Source organism: Dama dama, chromosome 26 (assembly GCF_033118175.1).
Source record: "Dama dama isolate Ldn47 chromosome 26, ASM3311817v1, whole genome shotgun sequence".
Classification (NCBI taxonomy): domain Eukaryota; kingdom Metazoa; phylum Chordata; class Mammalia; order Artiodactyla; family Cervidae; genus Dama; species Dama dama.
In genome coordinates this window covers 25,868,402-25,896,310 of record NC_083706.1, presented here as the reverse complement: position 1 = coordinate 25,896,310, position 27,909 = coordinate 25,868,402, and the positions used below count along the sequence as shown (strand labels likewise).

At 37.6% G+C, this 27,909-nt stretch overlaps 1 protein-coding gene and 1 pseudogene across 1 annotated transcript; both read right to left on the bottom strand.

The window, feature by feature from the left end:
• Positions 1-11,364: 11,364 nt before the first annotated feature.
• Positions 11,365-12,398, bottom strand: LOC133047059 (trace amine-associated receptor 7a-like; annotated as a pseudogene).
• Positions 12,399-18,516: 6,118 nt separating this feature from the next.
• On the bottom strand, positions 18,517-19,557 carry LOC133047158 (trace amine-associated receptor 6). The gene has a single exon (XM_061130212.1). It carries the CDS (start codon positions 19,549-19,551, stop codon positions 18,517-18,519), a length of 1,035 nt encoding a protein of 344 aa, XP_060986195.1. The 5' UTR covers positions 19,552-19,557.
• Between the last annotated feature and the right edge of the window lie 8,352 nt (positions 19,558-27,909).

Here is a 27,909-nt window from a genome sequence, read left to right as displayed (position 1 = left end):
GAATCTGTCTTGTCTTTCCTGACTTCTAGAGGCCATTTGAGGAGCTTCCGTGGTGGCTCAGATGGTAAAGAATCTGCCTGCAATGCAGGAAGCCTGGGTTTGATCCCTGGGTCAAGAAGATCCCCTGGAGAAGGGAATGGCAACCCCCTCTAGTATTCTTGCCTTGAGAATTCCATGGATAGAGGAACCTGGTGAGCTACAGTCCAGTCCATGGGGTCAAAAAGAGTTGGACACGACTAACTGGCGTGGGCTCTAGAGGTCACCTGCATTCCTTAGCTTGTAGTCTCTTTCTCCAAACAGGATAGCATCTTCAAATCTCTGACTCTGAGTCTCCCCTCATCTCCTTTTTCATTTTTAATGACCCTTGTGATTACATTGAGCTCACCTGGATAGTCAAAAATAATCTTGCCATCTCAAAATCCTTAACCACATCTACAAAGTCCACTTAGCCCCATAAGGGCCCTGTCTGGTTCACTTCAGAGATTAAGCTATCACTTGGCAACAGCAAATAAGTGATGAAGTCAAGTCAAGTGGAGGCAACTACAAAAGCCAACATCCACAGGTTCTGAGGATTAGTATTAATACATTAAAAATCCCTTGATGGAATCCCTGTAGTGCAAAGTGTGAACTTGGAAGGTTATTTTCAAAAGTGATTATGAAGAGAGTTATTCTACAAAACAGTCTTCACGTTAAGTTAGATTATCAATATGTTTATTTGGCCAAAGACTTTTTTTCTTCTTAGACTTGAGCTTTTTCTCTATTCACAGTCCTGCTGTGGCCACATTACTGGATTTTTGTTACAAAGATATGACAGGTTACAAGCAGTGAGAATCAATCCTTGGCTTTTTTTCTCCAGTTAAGAATCATTTTTGTATCTGAACTGGATACCAACAAACAGAAAATGAAACACACATTGCGAGCAATTTGAGAAGGATGAATTACATTACAGGAAAGCATTAAAAGCACCATGGTATTTAGACATACCCTCCTTTCTGAGTTTCTACAACTGTCAGTGCTGGTAGAGAAAAGATCATTCTCTTCTCAGGATGTTGTCACTGAGAGAAGATTGCAGTGTCTCTCCATCTATGCGAGAAATGGGTGTAAATCCTCTGAATACTGCTGCTGTGAGATTCCCAACAGACAGAAGACTTCCCATTCCCATCTGTAGTGGGTTCAATGCTGTACCCCACCCCACAAAGGATATGCCCACGTTCTAACCCCCAGAGCCAGATCTTCTTTGGAAAAGATGCCTTCATGGGTTTAATAAGATGAGATCATCCTGTACTACATGGATGGCGCTAAATCCAAGAGCAGCATCCTTATAAGAGACGAACGTTGAGAAAGAGAAGAGAGAAGAGGGCCTTGGGAAGATGGAGCCAGAAACTGGAATGATGCTGCTACAAGCCAAGGAATGCTTGGAGCCATCAGAAGCCAGAAGAGATAGAAAATGACTCTACCCAGAGCCATTGGAGGGGAACATGGCCGTGTCAGTGCTCTCTCAAGACCTCTAAAATCAGAGGTTTTGATTTCAGACCTCTGGTCTAAGGACTATGAGAAAATACATTTCTGTGAGAGAATAAAGCCAGCAAGATTGTGGTCATTTGTTAAGCAGTCCTAGAAAAGAAAACACTCTTCTGGATACTTTCCATTTCAGTGGTAGAATGGTTGGTGAAGAAGAAATTTCAGCAAAAAATCAAGGAATGAAAATCCGCACATTCATTCAAAAACCAGACTTCAGAGCTTTGAAAGCAAATTGTAAATAATGTGAGCTTCTATCGTCAGCCATTTAGCAGTCATGAACCTTATATTGAAGGTATAATTTAACTCATTTTAAAAATAAAGTACATTTTAGAGGAGTTCTAGGTTCAAAACATGGGGCTTCCCTGGCAGCTCAGCTGGTAAAGAACCTGCCTGCAATGCAGGAGACCGTGATTCTATCCCTGGGTCAGGAAGATCTCTTGGAGAAGGGATAGGCTTATTCCAGTATTATTAGGCTTTCCCTGGTGACTCAGACGGTAAAGAATTTGCCTGCAATGCAGGAGACCTGGGTTTGATCCCTGGGTTGGGAAGATCCCCTGGAGAATGGAATGGCTACTCACGCCAGTCTTCTTGTTTGGAGAAATCCATGGACAGAGGAGCCTGGTGGGCTACAGTCCGTGGGGTTGCAAAGAGTCTGACACGACTGAGCAAATTTCCCTTTCACTTCAGTTTCAGGTTCAAAACAAAATTGTGTGGAAGGTACAGAAATTTCCCATGTGCAGCCTACCCCCGTGGAAGCACATCCTCCCCCATCTCAATATCCAACCTATTCTGAAACTAGACAAGTTAATTTCAGCAACAGAGATGAAAGAGGAATTCAGGTTCAGTCCAGAGCCCGTGCTTTTCTCATTCCCCTCACTATGCTGAACATCAGAACCACCTCCACCAAAAAGTCAGCTAAGGCCAGAGAGGCTATGAGGAACTTAGAGTGGACAGCTGCTTGAAATGAGACCAGTGAGTACAGCTCCTTGACCCGTGGAGAGCTTTATTACCAATTACATTATTATTTGAAGAGAACTTCTGTAATTCTCCTCTCATTGTGTTTGATTTCTATTCTTTCTGAAAAGTAAGAGCTACAGTACATGTGTTTGGTATAAGCTATATGGGGAAACCATCTTCTAAGCTAGGAAGACAGTGTCCCTAGAGAATGACTGTAGAGAGGTTTGATCAGAAAGTGCCTGGATATTCGATCTTGGAAAACTTACCTGAGGTCTCCTGGCATCAGATTGCTCAGCTCTGACTTGGGAGTAATAATACCCACCATAAAGAGCTATGTGACTAGAGGTAAGGTAGGAAAGGATTTAACTTCTGCTTAAGCTGAATTACTATGTTAGGTTATCAGTAACATAGAATAGTACAGGTTAGTATAGTATACAAGTGTTAGAACTATAATAAGCATTAACAAAAATAATGAAACAAGTGCGGCATCTTTACTTCCAATTTACAACTTCATTTCTAAGGACTGAGTAGAATGATGGTGCTGACGTTTGAGGTGGGTGAGGAGAATAGTAATGAATTCCAGCAAGCAAGAGGTGAAAGGTGACTTGCATTTGGCATTCTAGAGCAAGTGAGCCTGAAAGGCTGGTGTTGGTGATGCTATACCTAAACTGGAGGGATTTCAGGTTTTAGTACAAGTCCACCTTCTAAAATTCTAAAGTTGATAACATTGTAAGTTTATGTCTAATTCATTTGGTGACAAACACTGACATAAGGCTATTTCTAATGTTCATTTTTTATCAGTCTATCTGAATATTCATGCAGATATATCAATATTGTGTTGGATATCTGATTATTGGTGCAGAAATAATAATGTGTTGATGACAGATGCTTCACACACTTCATTGGTTTATTCCAAATATATAATGGATGTGCCTTTTAAATGAAAAAGAAGAAAATTTGATAACTAGAAGTCTTGGGGGTTTTAGCTAAAAGATTGTAGCTGGTAAATGACAAGTCCTGAGTAAGGACAGAGGCAGGTTGGAGGTGATATCCTAGAAGGAGAGAATTTCTAGAAACTGTTAGGCAGATTAGCACTTGGTCAAGAGCATGGACTCTGGGGGCTTCCAGTGATTGTTCAGTGGTGAGGAATTTGCCTGCCAGTGCAGGGGACACAGGTTCGATCCCTGATCCAGGAAGAGCCCACAAACCTAGGAGCCACTGAGCCCATGAGCCACAACTACTGAGCCTGTTCTCTAGAACATGGAAACTACAGCAGCTGAGCTCCTGCGATGCAACTCCTGGAGCTCCCGCATCCAGAGCCCATGTTCCTCAACAACAGAAGACACCGCAGTGAGAAGCCCTCGAACCGCAGATAGCAGCCCCCGCTTGCTACAACCAGAGAAAAGCCCACGCAGCAGTGAAGACCCAGCAGAGCCTAAAATAAATAAATAAAATTATTTTTGTAAAAAGGGCATGGACTCTGGATCCAGTTGCCTAGGGTTGAATCCAGGCTCTCCCCAACTTTGTAACTGACCGAGGCCTCGGTTTTTCAGCTGTGAAATGGGGATAATAATATTACCTTCAACAGAAGGTTATTATGACAACTATTGGGGTTACTATTTCTGAAGTACATGATATAGTACTTAACTAGCACGTGTTCACACTTAAATGTTTAAGATCTATATATTGAGAGTAGTTCTGGAGAGAATGGCAGAGTACTGGGTATTAACATTAAGATGCAAGAAGGAAGAAGGACCCTGTGCCAGTTGACGGTATTGGAGAGAGGCAAGGCTGTTACAATCTGATGACCCTGAGGGTTTGAGGGAAGATGGAGTGTGAATGCTCCATCACCATGAGGAACATGGAGGATGCCCCCTCATTGCCACTGGAAAGCAAAGTCCTCAGGTGACAGCCAGGTTCCTAAAAGGTGCAGAGAACCTACATAGAAGGAAACATGTTTGTAAAGTTATTTCTCAATATTTATTCATTTCAATATTGTCTTTTAATCTTAATTCAGTTATGTTGAAAAGCCAGTCTGGGAATCAATGCCGATCTATGGCCAACTCCTCATTGATCAGAGGAAAATGAGAAAAATAAGAGTAAAGAGATTTGTGTCTCATATTGTTTGTTCAATTTATAGAACTGCCATTTATTTTTAAATAATGTGTTTCCTATAGTATTAATATCAAAGCATAGTAAAGAATTCACCTGCAGTGCAGGAGATCCAGGTTCAATCTCTGGGTTGGGAAGATCCCCTGGAGAAGGAAATGGCAACCCACTCCAGTATTCTTGCCTGGAGAATTCCATGGACAGAATAACCTAGCAGGTTATAGTCTATGGGGTCAAAAAGAGTCATTCATGACTGAGCGAACAAAATATACTTCTCTTTTATGAAATGTTGCCAAAACATAAAATTATCCCTGCAGCTGCTGCTTCTGTTCGTGAAGCCCTTAGCTGGCAAAGTTATTATTTGGCAAGCATTTGTTTTTTCCTTGGATTTTTTCACCAATTTGATTGTTTCTGAAACCCAAGTTTCCAGGAACCATTAGTCTTCTTAATAGCACAGTGGTATTTCAGCAGGTAAGACTTTTAGAGCCTTAAAATAAACCAGGGCAGCCTCTGATCAATTCCAAATATTTAAAATAGTAAAATTTCTTCCAATAGACGTATATGTCCAAGAGATCAACCACATAGAAAAAGCAATATCTAATGTGCTATGAAAAGAGAAGAGTCGTCCTGCATTTTTCTACACTTTCTTTTTTGCTACCTTCAAAAGTTATTAGAGGAACCTAGGTTATTGCTACTATCATGTTTGTTGTTAGTTAAGGACTAACTTGTGCTGAGATGAGTCAAAAATTGGAGGCTCTTCCTAAACCCTCCAAAATTCCTTCAGTATCTGACTCTTCCCTTTATGCGCATACATCTTGAGAAAGTGATCTGCCTCAAATGAAGATCAGATTAGACAGCAATCATATTTCTCAGAGGCAGTAATCATATTTCTCATTCTATCCTTCTAATACCAAGGACAGAATTTGGAAGCAAATTTTGGTTATCTTGCATTATCTAAAATTTTTGGTCCCTATTTGCAGATTTTGAAACTCTCAGGCATTCTTAAAATAAAAATCCATTCAATAAACTCTCTCCCCAGTGACTGATAATGTGAGACTTTCCTCATTAAAACAAAACAGGAGAAAGGTGCATTAAAGTTGCGATTTTTCTAGCACCCAGACTCAGAAGCTTGTTAATGGGAGGGGTGAGAGTGAAATGCTTTGTACTCTTGTCTCTTGGGATTAGAGGCTAGATGTAACCAAACACAAAGCAGGGTAGAAGTGTTGAACTATGAATCAACAGCAATTGGCATTGATAACACACAATAAGTAAATACACATTAATTATATGTAATATAATTAATATAAAACTAATTTATAATTATTATTAATTATATTATATTATTAATATAATATATTATTATATTATTATATTATATATATAATAATATATTATATATTATTATATATTAATTAATATTATATTATAAATTATAATTATATTAGGAATTATAATTAATTATATTAATTGATATATATTAATATATTATATATAATATATTATATTATTAATTATTAATATAAAACTAATTTATAATTAATATAAAACTAATATTTAACACATTTTTACAAGTGAGTGTGAAACTGAATCACACTTGGTTCTTTATGAATCAAATTATGAACTTGATTCTTTATATAATCTATTTGTGTTTAATGGGTATTTCTCAGAAATATATGTTATCCTCTTGTGGAATAAATTGAATGATATAAGAAATGATATATCATTGTATTTTCTCCAACCACAGACTCCCAATGACCTCTATATATCTTCCTTCCTCAGCTCTCTTTAGATCTCAGAGCTGTCTAGTCATTGTGTGTGATGATAACTCAGTTTGGATGACTCCATGTTTAAACACAACCTAAATATCCCTGTTTATATAACCTGAATATAATAACCTGAATATCCCTGTCTTCCCTGCGCCCAGGCTAGCCAGGTCTGAACTTAAACGTTTTACTGTTTTCACAAAGGAATGGCTGAACTGGCACATGCTCTCTGTAGATAAGCCCTGTTCACTGATCACGGTGTTTACTTTCTGCTAAAATTCCGTTGAAATGCCCCTGAAATATTTCTGAAAGATAAAAATTCACTGGAGCAAACTAATGGAAAAAGCAGGTTAGAGAAAATACAATCCACACTATACACAATAAAAGTTTACCATTAAGGTGAAAAAAAATGTTCTAATAAAGCATGGCAGAGATTCTTAATCCCAGAAAAAGCAAATCAAGAATGAGGACAAGGGGACTTTCCACGTGGTCCCGTGGTTCACTGTCTGCCTTGCAACGTAGGGGACATGAATTTGATCCCTGGTCAGGAAACTGAGATCCCACGTACTACACAGCAATTAAGCCAGCACGCCCTAACGACTGACCCTGTGTGCTCTGGATTCTGTGCGCCGCAATCAAAGATCCCACGTCATGGAATAAAGATCCTGCTTCAGCTAAGGCTGGATGCAGCCAAAGAAACAAAATGTATTTTTTTTAAATGAATGAGAACAAGAAAATCATAAAACAATGCTTGAGACATTTTATTCTGAGCGAAAGGGTCTAAACTTGAAATGCAAGTGCCTATCAAGTTTAAAGAAGGAAAACAGAATAAATACAGGCACTAAATATAGACAAGTCTAAAGAGAAATTCTTAAAAGTTCCTGGGAACAGAGACCAGAGGGAACAGGTTTATGAAAATGATGTGAATATCATACTGGGATCAAAATTCTCATCAGTACACTAGGTCCAAGAAAGCAATGGAGTCATGTTTTTTAAGTTATCAGAGAATTTATTTTTGAAACCATCATTCTAGTTAAAATTAAAATAATGATTGAAATCCTATAAAATTCTTTAAAGCTAGTTTGGAATTAAGAACATTAATTCTAATTGTATGTATATATAGTATGCATTTCTATGTACTATACAATATATCAATATATTATAACAAATATTAAACTGAATTATACTTATATATGTATAATAATATAATTATACTGAATTATATTATTAAACTGAATTATAATTAATACAATCTATGCTTGTATAATTCAAATATGTAATTTGCGTAAGTATAAAACAGAGCTACAAATAGATGGTCACGGATCATTAGAAGCAGGCAAGCCACAAATAAGCGAGCAGAGGTGGGGCAATTCTTAGCAAGAAGAGGTTGTGCCAAGACCTAAGGAAGGAGCAGATGGAAGTGGATCACTGGCTGTTCCAGCAGGACCAGATCCAGCCAGACATTCCCTGGGTGGCGGCTAGCCCCACTCTGCGAGTTCATGAGACTCTGGGTACCTGGCCTTGCTCAGGTCACTTAAACTTCAGCCTGCATTTAAAAAATGATGGTCCAAACCCAAACTCAGTCAACAAATAAGAAGAATAAACAAATTGTGGCCAACCCACACAGTGCAACACTACTCAGTCAGTCTCAAAGTCACAAAGAAAAAGGAACTAGATACTGATTCATGCTTTGACAAGGCTTATTCTCCAAATTACTAAATACACTGAAATAATTCAGACAAAAATAACTGTATATAATGTATGCTTGCATTTATATAAAATACTAGAAAGTACAAACTAGTATAGAGTGACATGAAATTCAGCAGTAGCTACCTGGGGTCAGAAGGGGGCTGAGATTGTAGGGATGAACAAAAAGGACATTACTAAAGACGTGAAGAAACTTTTGGAGTAATAAATAAGCTTAGTCTTGATTTTGGTGATGAATTTGCAGGTGTCTACAAATGTCAAAATTCACCAAATTGTATATCACTTGTATGTGTACTTTATGCATATTATGCATATGTGTGTTATGAAAATATTAAAATTTGAGTTTCTCTGTTAAAAAGTAAAAGGTAATGGTTCAGAATAGATCATCTCAAAGTTACCTTCAGTTTTAGTGTTTTGCACATTTGTCACCCAGGGCCAATGATTAGATGGTCAAGAAAATCTGGCTAATGTGATATTCTTGGTCTGGGAATTTTTCTGGCCCTGAATTCATCTACCAAAATCTGACAGAGAGGGATGCTCTTTCCAGGGGATGATCCCAAGAACCACAAAATAAGTGTGTGTAGAGTCTGCAATTTTGATATTACTATAAGCACTATGATACGTAAGAAATTTATGTGGTTGTGGATGGCAGGTATTCTTTCCTTCTTGAGTTCCCTCAAGGTTACCAGCTCGCTCTCCATGGTGGTGCAATTGCTGAAGATCATAACCTCCACTGTTAACTGATATGGCAGAAAATATTCCATTTCTTGCTTTCAATAATTTTATTTCAGTGGGTGGGCCACATCAGGGGAGGAGGAATTACTACTTACTTCACTTTCTGACTCCCTGGACATGAACACTGACCCCTATTGTTTAACAAATATGCCACTTTGGGCATAAGACTCATCTCTCTTTGCCTCAGGTCCCACATTTGTGACCTAGAAGTAATAATAATTTAATACAGTCATAATATTTCCTCTCACATAGTGTTGTTGCAAAGATGGAATAGGGTAGATAAGATGGTCCCAAGCAAAGGATGAGTAGTCTGTAACAAAGCATTCTTAGGTTTGCATACCAGAAGCACTCAATAAATGTTCACTGAAGCAAAGGCAAGTGGACAAGTCCCACACGAGTACAGTAATTCATGGAAGAGAGAAATGAGGCCTAGAGTGTGTTCTTTCATAAAGAAAGTTCAGAAATATTTTAAAAAATAGACCAATATGTAGTTCAGGAAACAAAGTGGTAAAATTGAATGATTTGTCTAGCATATGTAAAAGGTTACTAAAAAAGGAAAAACAAGCTCAAATGTATTAAACTAGATGTTAGAAGTACTTATTTGAATCCAGAAGCTTTATGGTATTCAACAGACTTTTAACCACTTTGATTTAGCTTTTTCATTTTTAGAATCAGGAAGTATAACTCCTATACCTGTGGCACAGGATTAGAGAAAGTTACTCCATTGAAAGCACTAAATCAAAATAAATTGATGATTTTCAGTGTTGGAACTGAAGAACTGTGGGTAAACTAAATACCTTAAAAGTACCTTTAAATCATCTTTAATCACCAAATGAAGATGAGAGAACTTCAATCAAGTATAGTATAATGTAATCAGAAATAATTCAGTATCTCAGGAAAGGTTTATTGATTTAAAGCATATGTCTAAAAATAGAAATGATGTGCTAATATATGACTAAAGTATATCAAGCAAGAAAGTAGAAAAAAAATCAGAATATATTGATGTGAATCCACTCCCGCTCAGGAGATATGATGCTCTAATTTTTAGATCTTGATGTCTAATTACGACAAAAGTAAAAATGTTTTGCTGTTGTTTTAATTGCTAAATCAAATCTGACTCTTTTTTTTACTCCATTGTACTGTAACTCACCAGGCTCCTCTGTCCATGGGATTTCTCAGGCAAGACTATTGGAGTGGGTTGCCATTTCCTTCTTCAGGGGAACTTCCCGACCCTGGGATCGAACGCACGTCCCCTGCATTGGCAGGCAGATCCTTTACTACTGAGTCACCAGGGAAAGATAGAATAGAAGCAGGCAATTTATGTAAAAATTTTTTAAATTTATTTTTAAAAACCCAGATGTATAGTATCCTCCAATCTTTGTAACAAAAACAAGGCTTCATTTCTGAAAAGCTGGCTGGCTTTTTTCCAATGTGAGTTGCTTAACTTATTCAGTTTCAAATTTGTGAGTCATGTAAAATGTATTTATCAGCCTCTGTCTGTCATCCTTTTATGTCTTTCACTTCAGTGTTCTATTTTTTTAATACATTTTTAATCTGGGCTTTTTTGTGTATCATTGAAAACCCTTATAAATAATTTCTTGAACAATGCAAAAGTGAACAAAATTGTAAGTTAATTTAAGATAAAGTACAATAATGAGTGACAATCTTAAAAACTCATGCACGGTCTAAACATATGTTAACTAGTAAAATTTCTAAACTCAAGTGAAATTTTATGAGCAGAGGATCAACAGGAAGAAGCCCACTCAACAAACGAATGCTAATTTTGACATCAATTATCTTTCCCATAGTGAATAATTCAGCTGATACATGTGTGGGTGTGAGTCGCTCAGTTGTGTCCGACTCTTTGCGACCCCACGGATTATAGCCCACCAGGCTTCTCTGTCTATGGAATTGTCCAGGCAAGAATATTGGAGTGCCCTTCTCCTATATATATATATATATATATATATATATATATATATGTTATCAGACAATAAATCTATCTCTGGATTGATTGTACCTGACATTGAGATCATATTTCTGACCTCATAAATCTGACCACCAGACAGGGCAGACTTACTACCTTGCTCTCCTTAACCAGGACCTCCCTCAGTATTCCACAGCTGCATTTACATTGTAATAGAAAAGATTACAAAGGAATAAAGAGAAGCTATAACCAGGGATTAAGCTATTATAAAATGATAAAAGAAGATTTTGAATAAAAAATATACTATATCCTTCCCCATATATTCTCTTACATTTTCTCAAGAATGCTACAAGGAAGGGATTAATGACTAGAGATGTACAGTGAAGTTCAGAGACAAGTAGCAGCCCGAGATCAAAGGTAAAATGCCACATTTCTGGCTCCAAGGTCATGCTGTTTCCATAACAACCAGGTTTTTATGTTATATTGACCAAAGAATGACGAAACTGAATTTAAGTCTTCAGGTCATATTGGAAGCATAATTTATTCTTTTACTTTACAAGATCTTGCATTTATAGGATTACATTTTCTACCCAATGGTGTGTTCACTGTGAATCTATATTCAATTCCTCCATCTAAAATGTGGGGTCACCCAGAAAATAAATTTACTGTTGAGGAATTCTCTCTCAAGACTTTGCCTGTAATGATGAGGTTGATGGCTTTTCGAAACCAAGGATAAAAGAAAGCATAAATCAAGGGGTTCATAGCTGAGTTATAATAAGCAATCCAAACCAGTATTTCATAAACACATGTGGGAGTGATGAAACCTAGGAAGGCATCAATGATGGAATCCAGGAAGTAAGGCAGCCAGGAGATCAGAAACGCTAGCACTGCGACGCCCAGCGTTCTTGCAGCCTTTCTCTCCCTCTTGGCCACTCTGTCTTGGTAGCTGTCTGAGCATCGCCCAGTCTTAATGCTCAGACTCTCAATTTTTCTAGCCTGTTGTTTAGCAATGAGGAAAATCTTGACATAAACAGCTATCATGACAAGGGTGGGGGATGAAAAATAAAAGGAAACTGACCAGTACCCAACTCTGATTTACCGCAATTTGACAGCCTCCCACACAGGTGAGAGCACTTACTAGATCCTCCAGGCCAGCTGCATTTGCTCCTGTGCCAAGAAGGGAAAAAGAAAAAATAATCGAGAAGAGCCAGGAGAAGGCAATACACAAGCCAGAAACAGACACAGTGACCCTGGCTGGATAGACCAGGGGGTCAGAGACGGCAATGTACCTGTCCAGAGAGATAAAGCACAAGTGGTACATGGAAGCGTTAACAGAATGAGCCTTCAAAACAAGAGTGGAGTTGACAGTAACGCTTCCCAAAGTACCAGCAGCTCTCCACGGACCTCACTGTGCTGAAGGGCATCACAGTCACTCCCACCAAGAAGTCCGCACAGGCCAGGGAGGCGATCAAGAAGTTGGTTGGAGAATGCAGCTGCTTGAAGTGGAGAATGGAAATCATCACCAGGAGGTTTCCAAATACAGCCAGCACAGTTCCAAAGCCAAACACCGTGTAGAGGATGAGGCGGGGACCTGGTGAGTAGGGGGTTTGCACACAGGATCCGTTCAGGTGTTCGTAGCAGAGCGGCACGGCTGCCTCAGAAGGAGACGCACTGCTCATGATTCTCTGATTTGATCCCTGGAAACCTGTCACCCTCTGTGGCCCAGGATGGCATTCCAGTTTTCAAAATGTCCTTAAAGAAAAGATAAATACAATGTCAGCAGTTGCCAGTGCATTCTGTCTTTGCTTCCTTGTAAGTGCAAATCTTTACTTACATGTTTAGAAAGTGATTCATATCCTCATCTTGTAAAATGATTCACCTCTAAATGTACAAGCAGTTAATTTTCATTGTTACATAAAATGCTGTTTACTTAAATTAAAAAAAAAAAAACTTCCTGCATTACTTAGTTCTTCATTTCAGAGGAGAGTTTGTCTTCAAGAAGCTATTACATGAGGCATGTCCGAATGCCACATTTGATTAGCACTATTTCCCTAATTTATCAGAGCAATGATAATGCCCCAAGCACTCTCTCCCCTCAGGAACATAGTTCCATAATTTCAATCCCCAAAGCTCTTAAGACTGAATCCCCACAAGTGCAAGGTGTTTAGAAAGAATTAAATAATATTTTTATGTTTATGCTAAACTAAGTTTATGTCCTATAATTTCCTGATGTCATTTGACCTTTGCATGAAACATAACTACCTATCCTTTAAAACCTTTGAGCAGAAATTGAAAGTCATATTATTTATTGTTATTAGTTATTGCCTTTTCATTTTTGTTAGAATCATTTGTTTATGATTTCTGTGTTGAATGTCACTAGAACTCTTTCAAATAAGTCCTTTCTCTCTTCCAGTGTCAGTTTGTGTTAAAGAAAAAAATTACATAGAATCATATATTAAACAGTTGAATGCTTCAGGTTTAACTTTAATAATTCAGATTTGGAAAAGTGGAGGAGTAGAGGGCAAAGTCTTTGCCTCATGAAACAACCAAGGAAGTGCAAGTACAAATAAAACATTGTTCCTGCTGATATTTTTCTTGTTGTAATGGGAACGTTGTGGAAGATATTTTAAAAAATAAATTGCTGAAAGAACTTTTGGAAGGTGAGCATTCCTATATTATACTCCAGATTTTACCACTGACACATTTCCATTTCCGCTTAGTGTTCTAGAATAGATGAGCTGATGTTTCAAAAAATGTTTTCTGATGAATGATTGTGTGGTGTGCTCAGCGCTCAGTCATGTTTAGCTCTTTGCGATCCCATGGACTGGAGTCCACCAGGCTCCTCTGTCCATGACATTTCACAGGCAGTAATCCTGGAGTGGATTGCTATTTCCTACTCCAGGGGATTTTCCCAACCCAGGGCTCAAACCCATGTCTCTTGCCTATCCTGCATTGACAGGCAGATTCTTCACCACTGTGCCACCTGGGAAGCCCTCAATGACTTCTACTTATGTTGAAAAATCAGCTTTTTAATATTGAGGCACAAAATAAATTTGAAAAGTTTACATTTTTAGTATGTACAGACTGACGACATGATAAATGTATCCACTCTTGTATTCACCACCACAACCAAGAAAGGAAGCAACACCCTGTACTTCTCCTCAGGCCCTTTTATACTTAATCTCACCCCACATTTCCCTTCTCCTCTCCTGGGGAACCACTGTTATCCCTTCTATGGCCAGGGATTAATTTCCGCGGCCTAAAAACCTTGTGTCAAAGGGCCACACAGTTTGTCTACTTCTGTGTCTGGCTTATTTTATTCAGCTCAGCGTCTGTGAGTTTCACCCATGTCTGAGAACATTTGCAGCTCATTCCTCGTTATTGCTAAATGGAATTCCATTGTCTGAATTCAATTGGCTTCCAGTTATTTTATCCATATACCAGTTCATAAATATTTAGACTGTTCATCTTGGGGCTGTCATATTGGGAAGTGTATGTTTAACTCCGTAAGGAAGTACACATTTTCTAGGGTAGTTGGACCATTTTATGCTCTCACCAGCAAGCTATGAGTGTTTCAGTTTGCACCAAATCTTTCTTTCCTCCTGGTGGACTGCCTATCACCTTATAGGATTTGTTAATAAATTAGAGCCTATCCATTATATTTTATGTTACTTCTCTATGTGAGAGGCTAATATGTGGACAAGTAATGACAGCTTAATGTGGTGATGGCTCCGATAAACAGTGCAGTGAGGGGTCACCACAATGAAACAAGGGAACTGTATCCACAGGTAATTTTACCAAGAAGGTAACTTTATTTATTTTTTTTTTTAAGAAGATAACTTTAAATATAGGTCGAGAGGATCGAGGATATATGTAAGGTAAAAACAGACAGGGGTTTCCCAGGCAGATAGAGGTGTGTGCTGAGGCTGGGAGATGTAGGCTGGACGCATCCGCAGGGCTGAGAGCATCCGCAGGGCTGAGAGCGGCGATAGCGCAGGCGCAGTGTGGGGCCGGCGTGCGCTCCAGGAGCCCTGCGCACAACCTGACCTCACCCCCTCGTTTTGCCGGGCTGTTTGGATTTCTGCAGAGGTCAGAGGGCAGGAGGGGCGAGGACATGTCACCCGTGGTGACAGATACAAATCTTCACTCCACCTGCTCAGGGATGCTAGATAGGATTTATTTTTCTGCAATCCTCTTAAATCTACTTAGAGCCTCACATTGCACCAGGTACAAGAAAAACATCTCAATAAATATAGGGGTCTGCTCCTTTATCCCCCGAGTGGCATCCGTGTTCAGAGAGCTCCGTCTCACAGTATCTGTGGGTGTTCTTTGAGGTCTGTCTACTGAGGAATGCGTTTTCCTACCTCTAAGGAGCTGACTTGGCAGCATCTTTGCCTTCCCTGACTGGTAGGGCTCCTTCCAGCCACGCTGGGAGGTTATGTCGTCTCTCAAAAGCATGTGCATCTATTCAACACATCTACTGTGTGTGTTTATCACTTTTCAAAAATGATCTAAAGAGTAGAAATAAAGCAGAAGTGGAACGTGGAAACAACTCTTGGTAGCTTCCATCACTCTTGAGTACAGCACATAATTAATATAGAGAAGAGTCGGAGCATTAAAGATATACTGAAAGAAACCATTAAAAATACTTTAAAACTATTAAGATATAAATCCTGAGATACTTAAATCTCTTTAAGATGCAGTTTCTAAAATATACCAATGTACTTACAATTTAGTTTCATTAGATAAGACAAAAATATACCAAAGATATATGCTCAAATATTAGTCCACCAAAATAAAACAAGCATGCACACAGATAAAACTAACTTCAATGCTTAGATTAAAAATAGAGATGTGCATCGTTAACGTCAATTTTAATATATTTATTTTATCACAAACATTAACATTTTAAAGATAAATTGCAAAGTAAATCCCCCCATACACAGACACTATTATACATTTTGTAAAAGTGTAATATGGGGGCTTATTATACGTTGCTTTATAATTTAGGTCAGATTTTTGCTTTTGTTTTCTTTTGATTTTAGTCAAAAAAGTATATTGAGATTTTCTTTCCTTGTTAGTTGCTATTTTTAATGGTCACTTGTGCTTTTTAATGGTTTCATAACATCTCATTTCAAAGGTAGAGCATAATTTATTTAATTTACACCATATGAATCCTAGTTTATTGTAATTAATAATTGAGAGATATACAATGAATGTCCTTGTCACATTTCCTTTGCCTGACTCGCTTCATATGCTTGCTTGCCAGAAACAGAACTACAGAGTCATGTGACATGTGATTTGAAATTTTACATCAATATCTTAATTCCCCTCTAAGAGAAAATGCTAAATTATGTTTTCCCTAGTTGTTTATGAAAGCGCTCAACTTTCAGCAGAGTACTCAACTTCTCACACTCTAATCTGATATTAATGATCTAACGTCAAATATGAGATACAAAACTATAATATTTTAATTAATTTTAAAATTATGTGTACATTTGACATTTTAATGTATTTATTAACCATACCTCTGTAAAATTTCCTGTTTCTGTTAAGTGGGATATTCAACTCCATCTTAATGTTTTGTAAATTCTTTTTATATTTTTGAATCTACTAATTCTTCATCCTGTTTGCTGCCAATAGCTTTTCCAAGTTTGTTTGTTTTTCTTTAATGTGCCTTTCTTTCACTTTGAAGTTGAAAAATTTAAATTTAGTGCATGAATCTATATGGATATTCTGTCATGATTCCACCAATAAATTATAAAAACTATATTTTCTTCTAGTTTTTTAATATCTGGAATAAATCAGTTTTGATTTTGTAAAATACATGAAGCAAGATCGTGAAGTTTTTCAAAAAGTTTTATACCACATTAACATTTCTAAATTATCCATTTTTCAATAACGTAAATAATAGTGTTATTTTTATCATGAATAGCTATAAACTCCAAATAGTACTTATGGGGGAAAAATAAAAGACAATTGCCCTCCATCATGAGCTGGAAGGTAAAAGCAACAAACTTCATGAAATGAGAAAATTGTTACATAAAAGAAATTACTATTGCAGTAAACATATTGCTCATAGTTATTCCTACCTTTACAAAATATCTCCTAAAATATAAAATATGAATCTCATCCTGGGTCTGTAATAGCTGATGGATATGACTCAGAGATCTTTAGGAGCTCCAGAAAGACTGGACCCCAAGAATCAATTTGCTAAAAATAAAAGCAAACTAAACTGAGTCCTGGGGTTGCAGAGAGTCGGACACGACTGAGCAACTGAACTGGACTGAGACTGAGTTCACGGAAAGACATTAACAGACAACTTGGAAGAAACATTTGAAAATGAAAAAAGAAAAAGTTAAGCTGGGTAGGAAAGGTAGAAGAATAACAGGGACTTGAAAGAGAAAAATAACAACTGACAGAGCAGGACAGTGTAAAGATGTGAGGAAACGAGAAATCATGACCACTGTGTCAACCAGTACTAAATAATATGTTTTTATCAAATGCTCAAAGGATACTCACTTCTCAAAAAATAACAATATAAGACTGATGCTGCTGAAATTGAGGTACTGTTTTTCCTCCCTAATTTAGTGGATCATTTTCAAGCACTGTATTTCATATAACAATTATTCAGAAATTTTCAATATATCACCAGATCACTATTAAATTTTTCAAGTCATCAATATGAAATTTGTTTTAGAATTTAGTTTTGATTAATGAAATGTCCTTTAATATTTCCAGTTTAATAAGCTTTATTACTCTCTTAAACCAAAGTAAAATGAGGCATAAATCAAAGGATTTGGAGCCAGTTATAGTAACTGAATGAGCAAAATATCTCATAAGCATATTAAATGCTATAAAACTCAAAAATCAGTCAATGAATTAATCAATTACATTGAAAAATCATGAGACCAAAAATACGAAGCTATGATGTCCAGGGTTTTAGCCGCTTTTCTCTGTCTCTTAGCCACTCGGTTCTTGCAATTCCCTGGCAACAATTTTACTTTCTAGTAATGTTTAAATCTTTTTAATCTGTTTTCTAATCACAAGAATAGTGTTTCTGTACCAAAGAATCTTAACAAAGCCAGGTGTGAAAAACAATAGGAATCCTACCAATATGCAGAACTGATTTAAACAAGCTGACAATCACTTATCAAGCAGAGGGCAGTTACTTATCCCTCCATCCCATCATCTTGGGCATCTGTGTACAGTTTGGCACCACTGTAGGCCAGAGACAGGACACAGAAGTTGCTGAAGTCAACTTCTCAGACAGACACCAGTGCAGACCTTAAGCATAACAGATTTAACTGAAACCCAAACGTTTCCTGGGAATATGAGCAAAGCAGAAAAGGAAAAAAAACAAAAAGGCAACCACCTTGAGAAAGTTAATCACAGAGAAATTTCTGAGGAGTTGGAAATAAGTACCACTTTGGAAGGAAAGACAAAGGAAATCAGAGACAATTGAAATGTTTACAGGGTACAAAAGGAATGGTTAATGGAATAAAAAAGTGTGTGGAGGGGGAGTGGACTCTCTGAAGAGAGTGGGGTATGGTGAGTTCTGCAGTATTAACAGATCTGCAGAGTTAACAAATAAGGGAGTTAACATTTATTAGTCAAATAAATATTTTTGGAGAAGCAAAGGGAAGTGCACATCCTAACAAGACTGAAATACAAGGGCTTATCCAGTTAAATTGAAAAAGCAATGTGTTTTCTTTCATGAAAAATCTTACTTGATTTTTTAAAACTCATTTCATTCGGAAAAGGTAAAGATATCTTCAGCCTCCTCGACCCAATGGCTTACATTTGTTCAGAGAACAAATTCATGCTTACAGAGCTATCCTTGAAAACCCGACCACTCACAATGACTTTGATGGCTTTCCTAAACCAAGGGTAAAATAAAGCATAGATCAAGGGGTTCATGGCTGAGTTGTAATAAGCACACCAACAGCAAATCTCATAAATATAGGCCGGGGTTATGAAGCCCATAAAGGCATCGATTAATGAGTCAACACTATATGGTAACCACGAAATCATGAATGCTATGACCGTGATGCCCAGGGTTTTAGCTGCTTTTCTCTCTCTCTTGGCCACTCTGGATTTGTAACTGTCTAATGATGACTCTGTTTTGCCACCAGTATTTTCTATCTTTTTGGCCTGTTGTCTGGCCACAAGGAAAATATTACCATAGAGAATTATCATAACAAGGGTAGGTATAAAGAAGGACAGAAAATCTATCAACACCCAGTTTTGATTTACAACCATCTGACAGCCTCCTACACAGTTGAGGGCCCTAGACAATTCCTCCAGCCCATTCTCATGGGCACCCGTGTAGAACACGGCACCGCTGTAAGTGATGGGCAGGACCCAGGAGATGCTGATGCAGACCCCTGACACAGACACCGTGAACTTGGTGGGATAGACCAGGGGGTCAGTCACAGCAATGTACCTGTCGATGGAGATGAAGGACAGGTGGAAGAGAGAAGAGTAACAAAATGCTGTGTCAAAGCACGTGTGAAAAGTGCAGAAAGTTCGCCCGAAGTACCAGCAGCTCTCCACGGACCTGACCATGCTGAAGGGCATCACAGTCACTCCCACTAGGAAGTCTGCACAGGCCAGAGAGGCGATGAGAAAATTGGTTGGTGAGTGCAGCTGCTTGAAATGCAGGATGGCAGTCATCACCAGGAGGTTTCCAAACACGGCCAGGACAGCCCCAAAGCCGTACACCGCGTACAGAATCACCCGGGATGCTGGTGAGTAGGGGGTTTTCACACAGGATCCGTTCAGGTGTTCGTAGCAGAGCTGCCCAGCTGCGGTGGGGGCCGAGTTGCTCATGATCTGTCCTTTACACTCAGAGAATTCTGTCCTTGATTTTCATGAAGAATATAGGATTCTGATTTTCAATACACCTAGGGGAAAAACATACATCCATTAGGATATCTGAGGAAATTATCAGATATTGTTACAATTATATTTTTTCCTTATTTTATAAATCTCAAATGTGTTTAATAACAAAATAAATCACAAAAATTACACTGAACAATAACATTGGGATTAATTTCAACTAATTCTTTGTTCCCTGAATTTGATAAAATTTTTTTATTCATAAATATTTTCCTATTTTTTCTTACCTCCAGAGTTCCTCTTTGCAACAGGCAGTGATATGGGAAGTAATTACAGAGTGAGAGAATCATCTCCTGTTAGGCTTATCTGCATTACTGCCTAAAGCACACAATCCTTCTTGATATATAAATGCTATCTATAAGAGAATCCCTAGATGGAATCCCTGTAGTGCAAGGTGTGAACTTGGAAGATTATTTTCAAGAGTGATTATTAAGAAAGTTATTCTTTAAAAGAGTTCCTCACATGAAGTTACCCATTATGTTTCTTTGGCCAAAGATGTTTTTTATTCTTAGACTTAAACCTTTTGACAATTCTCAATCCTGTTGTGGACACTTAACTGTATTTTAGCTAAAAAGACATAACTGGGTACACACAGTGAAAGCAAATACTTGGCTTTTTTCCTCCAGGCAAGAATCAATTTTGTATCTTCAGTGGGCACCAACGAACAGACAAGGGACCATACACCGTGAGCAGCTTGTAAAGGACGAATTACATTACAGGAAAGCATTAAAAACACCACGATACTTAGGCACACCCACATTTGTGAGCTTCTGCAAAAGTCAATGCTGATCAAGAAAAGATCACTCTCTTCTCAGGATGTTGTCACTGGAAGCAGATTGCAACATTTCTCCATCCACCTGAGAAATGGGTGTAATCCCTCTGAATACTGCTGCTGTGAGATTCTCACAGAAGACCTCACATTCCCCTCTGCAGTGCATTCAATACTGCCCCCCCCCAAAAAATGATATGTTCATGTTCTAACCCCCTAAATCAGATATGCTTTGGAAAAGATGTCTTTATAAGTTTGATAATACATAGTAAGTACATTAATTATATGCAAGTTTTAAGCATTTTTGCAAGTCAGTATAAAACTGAGTCGGTTATGAACTTGATTCTTTACATAATTTATTTCTGTTTAATAGATATTTCTTAATATATGTTAACCTCTTATGGAATAATTTCTGTAAAATGTCAAATGATACAACATTGTATTTTCTCTAACCACATACTCCCAGTGTCCTCTGCAAATCTTCCTTCCTCATCCCTCATTAGATCTCAGGCACACCCCAGAGCTTTCTAGTCACTCTGTGTGTTAATAATTTAGTTTGGACAACTCCAGTTTGAAACTACAGTCTAAATGTAAAAAGAGTATCCCTGTCTTCACTGTGCCCAGGCTAGCCAGGTCTGAACTTAAGCATTTCATCATTTTAACAAGGGAATGCTTGAATCAGTACATACCATCTGAAGATAAGCCCTGTTAACTAATCACAGAGTTCATTTCCTCCTAAAATCCCATTGAAATGCCCCAAAAAGTATTTCTGAAAGAGGAAAATCTGGTGGAGCAAACTAGTGGAAAAACCAGGGTAGAGATATACAATAAAGTTTACCAGAAAGGTGAAAGAAATGTTTTTTCTAATAGATCCCGAAAGAAATTCTTAATCCCAGAAAAAGCAACTGAAGAATGAGGACAAGAAAATAATAAAACAATGCTATAAAAAGTTTCTTCTCAGCTAAAGGGTCTAAACTTCAAGTTCCTACCAAGTGCAAAGAGGAAAAATGATACAAATGCAGATGCTAACTACAAACAAATATAAACAGAAACTTTTAAAAGTTCCTAGGAACAGAGGCCAGAGGGTACCAGCTTATGAAAAAGATATGAATATCATGTCATGATCAAGCTTCTCCTCAGTACACTAGGTCCAAGAAGACAATGGAGTTGTGCTTTCAAACTTATCAGACAATTTATTTTTGGAAACATAACTCTAGTTAAAGGCAAAATTTTAACTGAAATCTTACAAAATTCTATACAACTCATATGGAACTAAGAAGAAATATAGAATGCATAATTACATACATAGAGCATATATTTCTATATATCATACAGTATATCAATGTATTATACCAAATTTTTATTCCAATGAATTATAATTATTATAATAAAGTACATGCTTATATCATGTAAATTATATATAATATTTGCATTAGTATAAAATAGAGAAGAAATAGATGGTCGTAGATCATTAAAAGCAGGCAAGCCACATATAATGGAGCAGAAGTGAAGCAATTCTTAGAAAGGAGAGCTTGTGCAGGGTCAGAGGGAGGAGCTGATGAAGGTCTACCACTGGGCTGCCCCAGCAGGACCGGATGTAGCCAGACACCCTCTGGGGAGTGGCTGGCCCCACTCTGAGAATTCATAAGACTCTGGCTGTATAACCTCGTTCAGGTCACTTCAGCTATAGGGCCTCTGAAAAGGGGTGTTTCAAACTCAACCTCAATCAACAAAAAAAGAAGAAACAAACATGGTCAATTCACACATTGAAGTCCTACTCAATCAAAAAGAAAAAGAATCAAATGCTAATTCATGCTTTGACATGGCTTATTCTCTATATTATTCTTCAGAGTGAAATAATTCAAACAAAAATGAACACATAATATAATGTATGGTTGCATTTATATAAAATGCTAGGAAGTATATCCTATAAAATTCTAGGGAGTCCCACATGATGGACATGAGTTTGAGCAAGCTCCGGAAGTTGGTGAAGGACAGGGCGGCCTGGCTTGCTGCAGTCTATGGGGTGGCAAAGAGTCGGACACGACTGAGTCACTGAAATGACCGAGGAAGTGCAAATTAGTGTAGAGCGACATAAAGCTGATCAGAGGCTGCGTGGGGATGGAAGAGGGTTGAGTGTGTAGGGATGAGCAGGAAGAACATTACAAGGGTCATGATGAAATCTGGGAAGTGATACATAACAAAGCTAGTGGAGGTGATGGAATTCCAGTTGAGCTATTTCTAATCCTGAAAGACGATGCGGTGAAAGTGCTGCACTCAATCTGCCAGCAAATTTGGTAAACTCAGCAGGGGCCGCAGGACTGGAAAAGGTCAGTTTTCATTCCAATCCCTAAGAAAGGCAATGCCAAAGAATGGTCAGACTACCACACAATTGCACTCATCTCACATGGTAGCAAAGTAACACTCAAAATTCTCCAAGCCAGGCTTCAACAGTACATGAATGGCGAACTTCCAGATGTTCAAGCTCGAATTAGAAAAAGCAGAGGAATCAGAGATCCAATTGCCAACATCTGTTGGATCATAGAAAAAGCAAGAGAGTTCCAGAAAGACACTACGTCTGCTTGATTGACTATGCCAAAGCCTTGACTGTGTGGATCACAACAAACTGTGGAAAATTCTTCAAGAAATGGGAATACCAGACTACCTTACATGCATCCTGAGAAATCTGTATGCAGGACAAGAAGCAAAAGTTAGAGCTAGACATGGAACAACAGACTGGTTCCAAATCAGGAAAGGAGTGCATAAAGGCTGTATATTGTCACCCTGCTTATTTAACTTATATGCAGAGTACATCATGAGAAATGTCGGACTGGATGAAGCACAAGCCAGAATCAAGATTGCTGGGAGAAATATCAATACTCAGATATGCAGATGACACCACTCTTATGGCAGAAAACAAAGAACTAAAGAGTCTCTTGACGAAATTGAAAGAGGAGAGTGAAAAAAATTGGCTTAAAACTCGACATGCATAAAACTAAGATTGTGGCATCCAGTCCCATTACTTCATGGCAAATAGATGGGTAAACAATGGAAACAGTGAGATACTTTATTTTTTTAGCTCCAAAATCACTGTAGATGGTGACTGCAGCCATGAAATTAAAAGATGCTTGCTCCTTGGAAGAAAAGCTATGACCAACCTAGATAGCATATTGAAAAGCAGAGACATTACTTTGCCAACAAAGGTCTGTCTAGTCAAAGCTATGGTTTTTCCAGTAGTCATGTATGGATGTGAGAGTTGGACTATATAGAAAGCTGAGTGCCAGAGAATTGATGCTTTTGAACTGTGGTGTTGGAGAAGACTCTTGAGAGTCCCTTGGACTGCAAGGAGATCCAACCAGTCCATTCTAAAGGAGATCAGTTCTGGGTGTTCACTGGAAAGACTGGTGTTGAAGCTGAAACTCCAATACTTTGGCCACCTGATGCAAAGAACTGACTCATTTGAAAAGACCCTGATGCTGGGAAAGATTGAGGGCAGGAGGAGAAGGGGACGGCAGAGGATGAGATGGTTGGATGGCATCACCGACTCAATGGACATGAGTTTGCACAAGGTCCAGGTGTTGGTGAAGGACAAGGAGGCCTGGCGTGCTGCAGTCCATGGAGTTGCAAAGAGTTAGACACGACTGAGTGACTGAACTGAACTGAACTGATATATATGTTCAGTCTTGATTTTTATAATAACTTTACAGGTGTCTACAAAATCAAAATTCATCAAATTATAGAAGTATGAATACATTATATCTGTTATACATGTCTATTGTGAAAGTATTAAAATTAGAGTCTCTAAAAATAAAAAGGAATGGTTCAGAATAGATCATCTCAAAGTTGCCTTCAGTTTTAGCATTTTGTACATTTATCACAGTGGGTGATGTGATAATCACAGATGTAGTGATCACAGTGGGCTAATGATTGGAAGGTCAAAAAAATGTGGCTAATGTGATATGCCTGATTTGGAAATGTTTCTGACCCTGAATTTACCTACAAATGTCTGACAAAGAGGAATCCTCCTTCCAGGGAATGATCCTAAAAACTACAAAATGAGCATCTATAGTGTCTGCAATTTGGGTATTACTATAAACACTATGATGCATAAAGAATTATTTATCTAATGTATGTGAAAAGATCTTAATGACCCAGATAACCACAATCATCTATACCCAGACATCCTGGAGTGTGAAGCCAAGTGGAATTTAGGAAGCATCACTATGTAAAGTTAGTGGAGGTGATGGAATTCCATCTGAGCTATTTCAAATTCTAAAAGATGAAGCTGTTAAGTGATGTACTTAATATGTCAGCAAATTTGGAACACTCAACAGGGGCCACAGAACTAGAAAAGATTAGTTTTAATTCCAATTCCAAAGAAAGGCAATGCCAAAGAATGTTCAAACATCCTCACAATTGCACTCATTTCATATACGAGCAAGGTAATGCTCAAAATCCTTCAAGTTAAGTTTCAACAGTTTGTGAACTGAGAACTTCCAGATGTTCAAGCTAGATTTAGAAAAGGCAGAAGAACCAGAGATCAAATTGCCAACATTCATTGGATCATAGAAAAAGCAAGAGAATTCCAGAAAAGCATCTATGTCTGCTTCATTCACCACACTAAAACCTTTGAGTGTGTGGATCACAACAAACTGTGGAAAATTCTTGAAGATATGGGAATACCAGACCACCTTACCTGCCCCCTGAGAAATATGTATGCAGGTTCAAGAAGCACCAGTTAGAACCAGACATAGTCAACAGACACATCTGGCTTCTTTAATTAACAGTAAATTCTTTTTATATTCCCAACTACCCACCCTTTGTTGCAAAACTCCTATATATCTAGTTCCTCCCCTTGCCTCCTCGGAACAGTTCTTCAAAACTCTCTGAAATGCCATCTCCTGGGCTACAGTCCTTGTTTTGCCCTAAATGAAACTTAATTCTCAAGTTTCATGCTGTGCAATTTTTTTCCAATGTCTATGAAATATTTCTGTATTTAAAGGAAACATGCATTTATTTATTCAGCAAATAGGAGTTGAGTTTCCCCTATATTCCAAGCAAAGTGGAAGGTTCTTCTTGAAGCTACTCATATGAACAAGTAGGTCATTTTCTTCTGAGGCACGCACTATGGGGGAGAGATGTGCTTAGTCGATCAATCATGTCCAATTCTTTGCAACCCTATGGACTGTAGCCCGCCAGGCCCCTCTGTCCATGGGGATTCCCCAGGCAAAATACTAGAGTGGTTTTCCATGCCCTCCTCCAGCAGATCTTCCCAACCCAGGGATCAAACCCAAGTCTCCCACATTGCAGACGCATTGTGGGCCACAGTGCAGGAGGAGAGATGGGGCACTATAAATATATATATGTATAAATATAATATAAATATGTCCAACATATGATCAGAAAGCAGCAAGTAGTGTGATGGACAAATGAACAAAGTGGTTCCTAAGAAGGTAGGAGCTATGTAGATATATATTCAGTTGCTACTGTTTCAATTTCCCATTCACGTAAAAGATGAAGACAAACTTTACAACATATTGTTAATACATGAGCTATTCAAGGAACATAAAAGGTGCAGATATAATCACTCACTATCATAATAATATACTATATCCATGAAAAAAAGTTAAATGCAATTTGGAAACCCACACCACAAAGATGGCATGAAGTGTGTTGAATGTAAAAGACTTGCTATGGAGAAGATGCTCAAAGGAACCAAATAATCAGTAATAGGGAAAACAAGAGCCTTTATTTGCTTGATGTGCAGACCAATCCTGCTGTAGAAATTAAGATGTAATTTACTTAAATGAATCTCCCTTCACCCTCAAGGGGAAAACTTTGTACAGTAAAATACATAACGAAGAATTGTAAGTTAAAATGATACATCACTAAATCAATTACTCCCATCAATGTACTGGTATCTCCAAAGAATTGTGTTTAGTCTTTTGTCTGTGATGACTGATTTTTTTCCTTTAAGATAATTGGTACAAAGTCTTGGGTTCGTATTGCTCTCAATAACTTGACTGCAGTGACTGGGCCACAACAGGGGAGAAAGAATTATTGGTTACTTTAGTTATTCTCTGATTCTTTGGATGTGAGTATCAGCTCTGTTGTTTAACAAATACACCACCTTGGGAATGAGACTCATCTATGACCCAGAAGTAATAATGATATAGCAATAGTATCCCCTCTCACATAGTACTGTGAAGACTAAGTATGACAGGTAAGTCAGACCCCAGCACAGAATGAGTGGCCAATAACTCAAATAAAGCATTCTTAGGTTTGCATATCAGAAGCCCTCAATAAATGTTCATTGAAACAAAGGCCAATGGATTAGTTCCCACACAACCAGAGTAATTCATAGTAGAGAAAAATGAGAGCAGGAGCTTAATTTTTTTTAAAGAAGAAAGTTCTGATATAGTTATAAACATAGAAGAAATGTAGATCTAGGAAAGTGGAAAAGTTAATGATTTGTCTAGTACATGTGAAGCTCTACTAAAAAAAGACAAGTGAAAATGTATTAAACAAGATATTAGAAGCACTTGTTTGAATCTGGAAGCTTTATGATATTCAGCAGAGTTTGAAAACATTTTAATTTTAGCTTTTTCATTTTTAAAATGAGGAAGTATTATTTCTCTATAGCTGTGAAACAGAATTAAAATTACTGCATTGAAAACACTAAATCAAAATAAGCTGATAATTTCCAGTCCAGAACTGAAGAATTGTGGCTAAACTAATACTAAGCAGTCTAGAGTGCCTTTAAATCATGTCTATCATCTTTAATCATCAGATAGAGAGTTTCACACAAGTAGAATATAATCAGAAATAACTCACTATCTCAGGAAAAGTTTACCAATATAAAGCATTTGTTTAATAATAGAAATGATGTGCTAATATAAGAATGATTTACAACAAGCAAGAAATTAGAGAAAAATAACAAGAATATACTGATGTGTATTTACTCCTGCTACAAAGCTATGACACTCTGATTTTTAAATCTTGATGTCTGATGACAACAAAGCTAAAGTTAGAATAGAATTGAGCAATTTACTTAAAAATTAAAAAATTTTATCAAAAAGAAATATATACAACATCCTCCAATCTTAGTACCAAGAACAAGTCTGCATGTCTGAAAAGCTGGCTAAGTTGTATCCAATGTGAGTTGCTTAACTTATTCAGTTTCAAATTCATGGATCACACAAAATGCATTTATCGGCCTGTCTACCATTCTTTTACACTCTTCACTTCAGTTTTCTACTCTTTTGGACACATTTTTAATTTGGGCTTTCGTTTGAATCTTTGAAAACTCTTATAAGTAATTTTTGGAATAATGCAAAAGTGAGGAAATAGTTAATTTAAAATAAGGTACAATAAATAATGAGTGACAATCTTAGAAACCAATGCATGCACTAAACATAAATTATCTGGTAAAATTTCTAAACACAGCTGAAATGTTATGAGCAGACAATCACCAAAAAGAAGCTCATTCAACAAATGAAAGCTATTTATGCCACCAATTA

Excerpts from the sequence above, each read along its gene's own strand:
- LOC133047158 (XM_061130212.1), bottom strand. The coding sequence starts at position 19,551 with ATGAGCAACTCGGCCCCCACCGCAGCTGGGCAGCTCTGCTACGAACAC.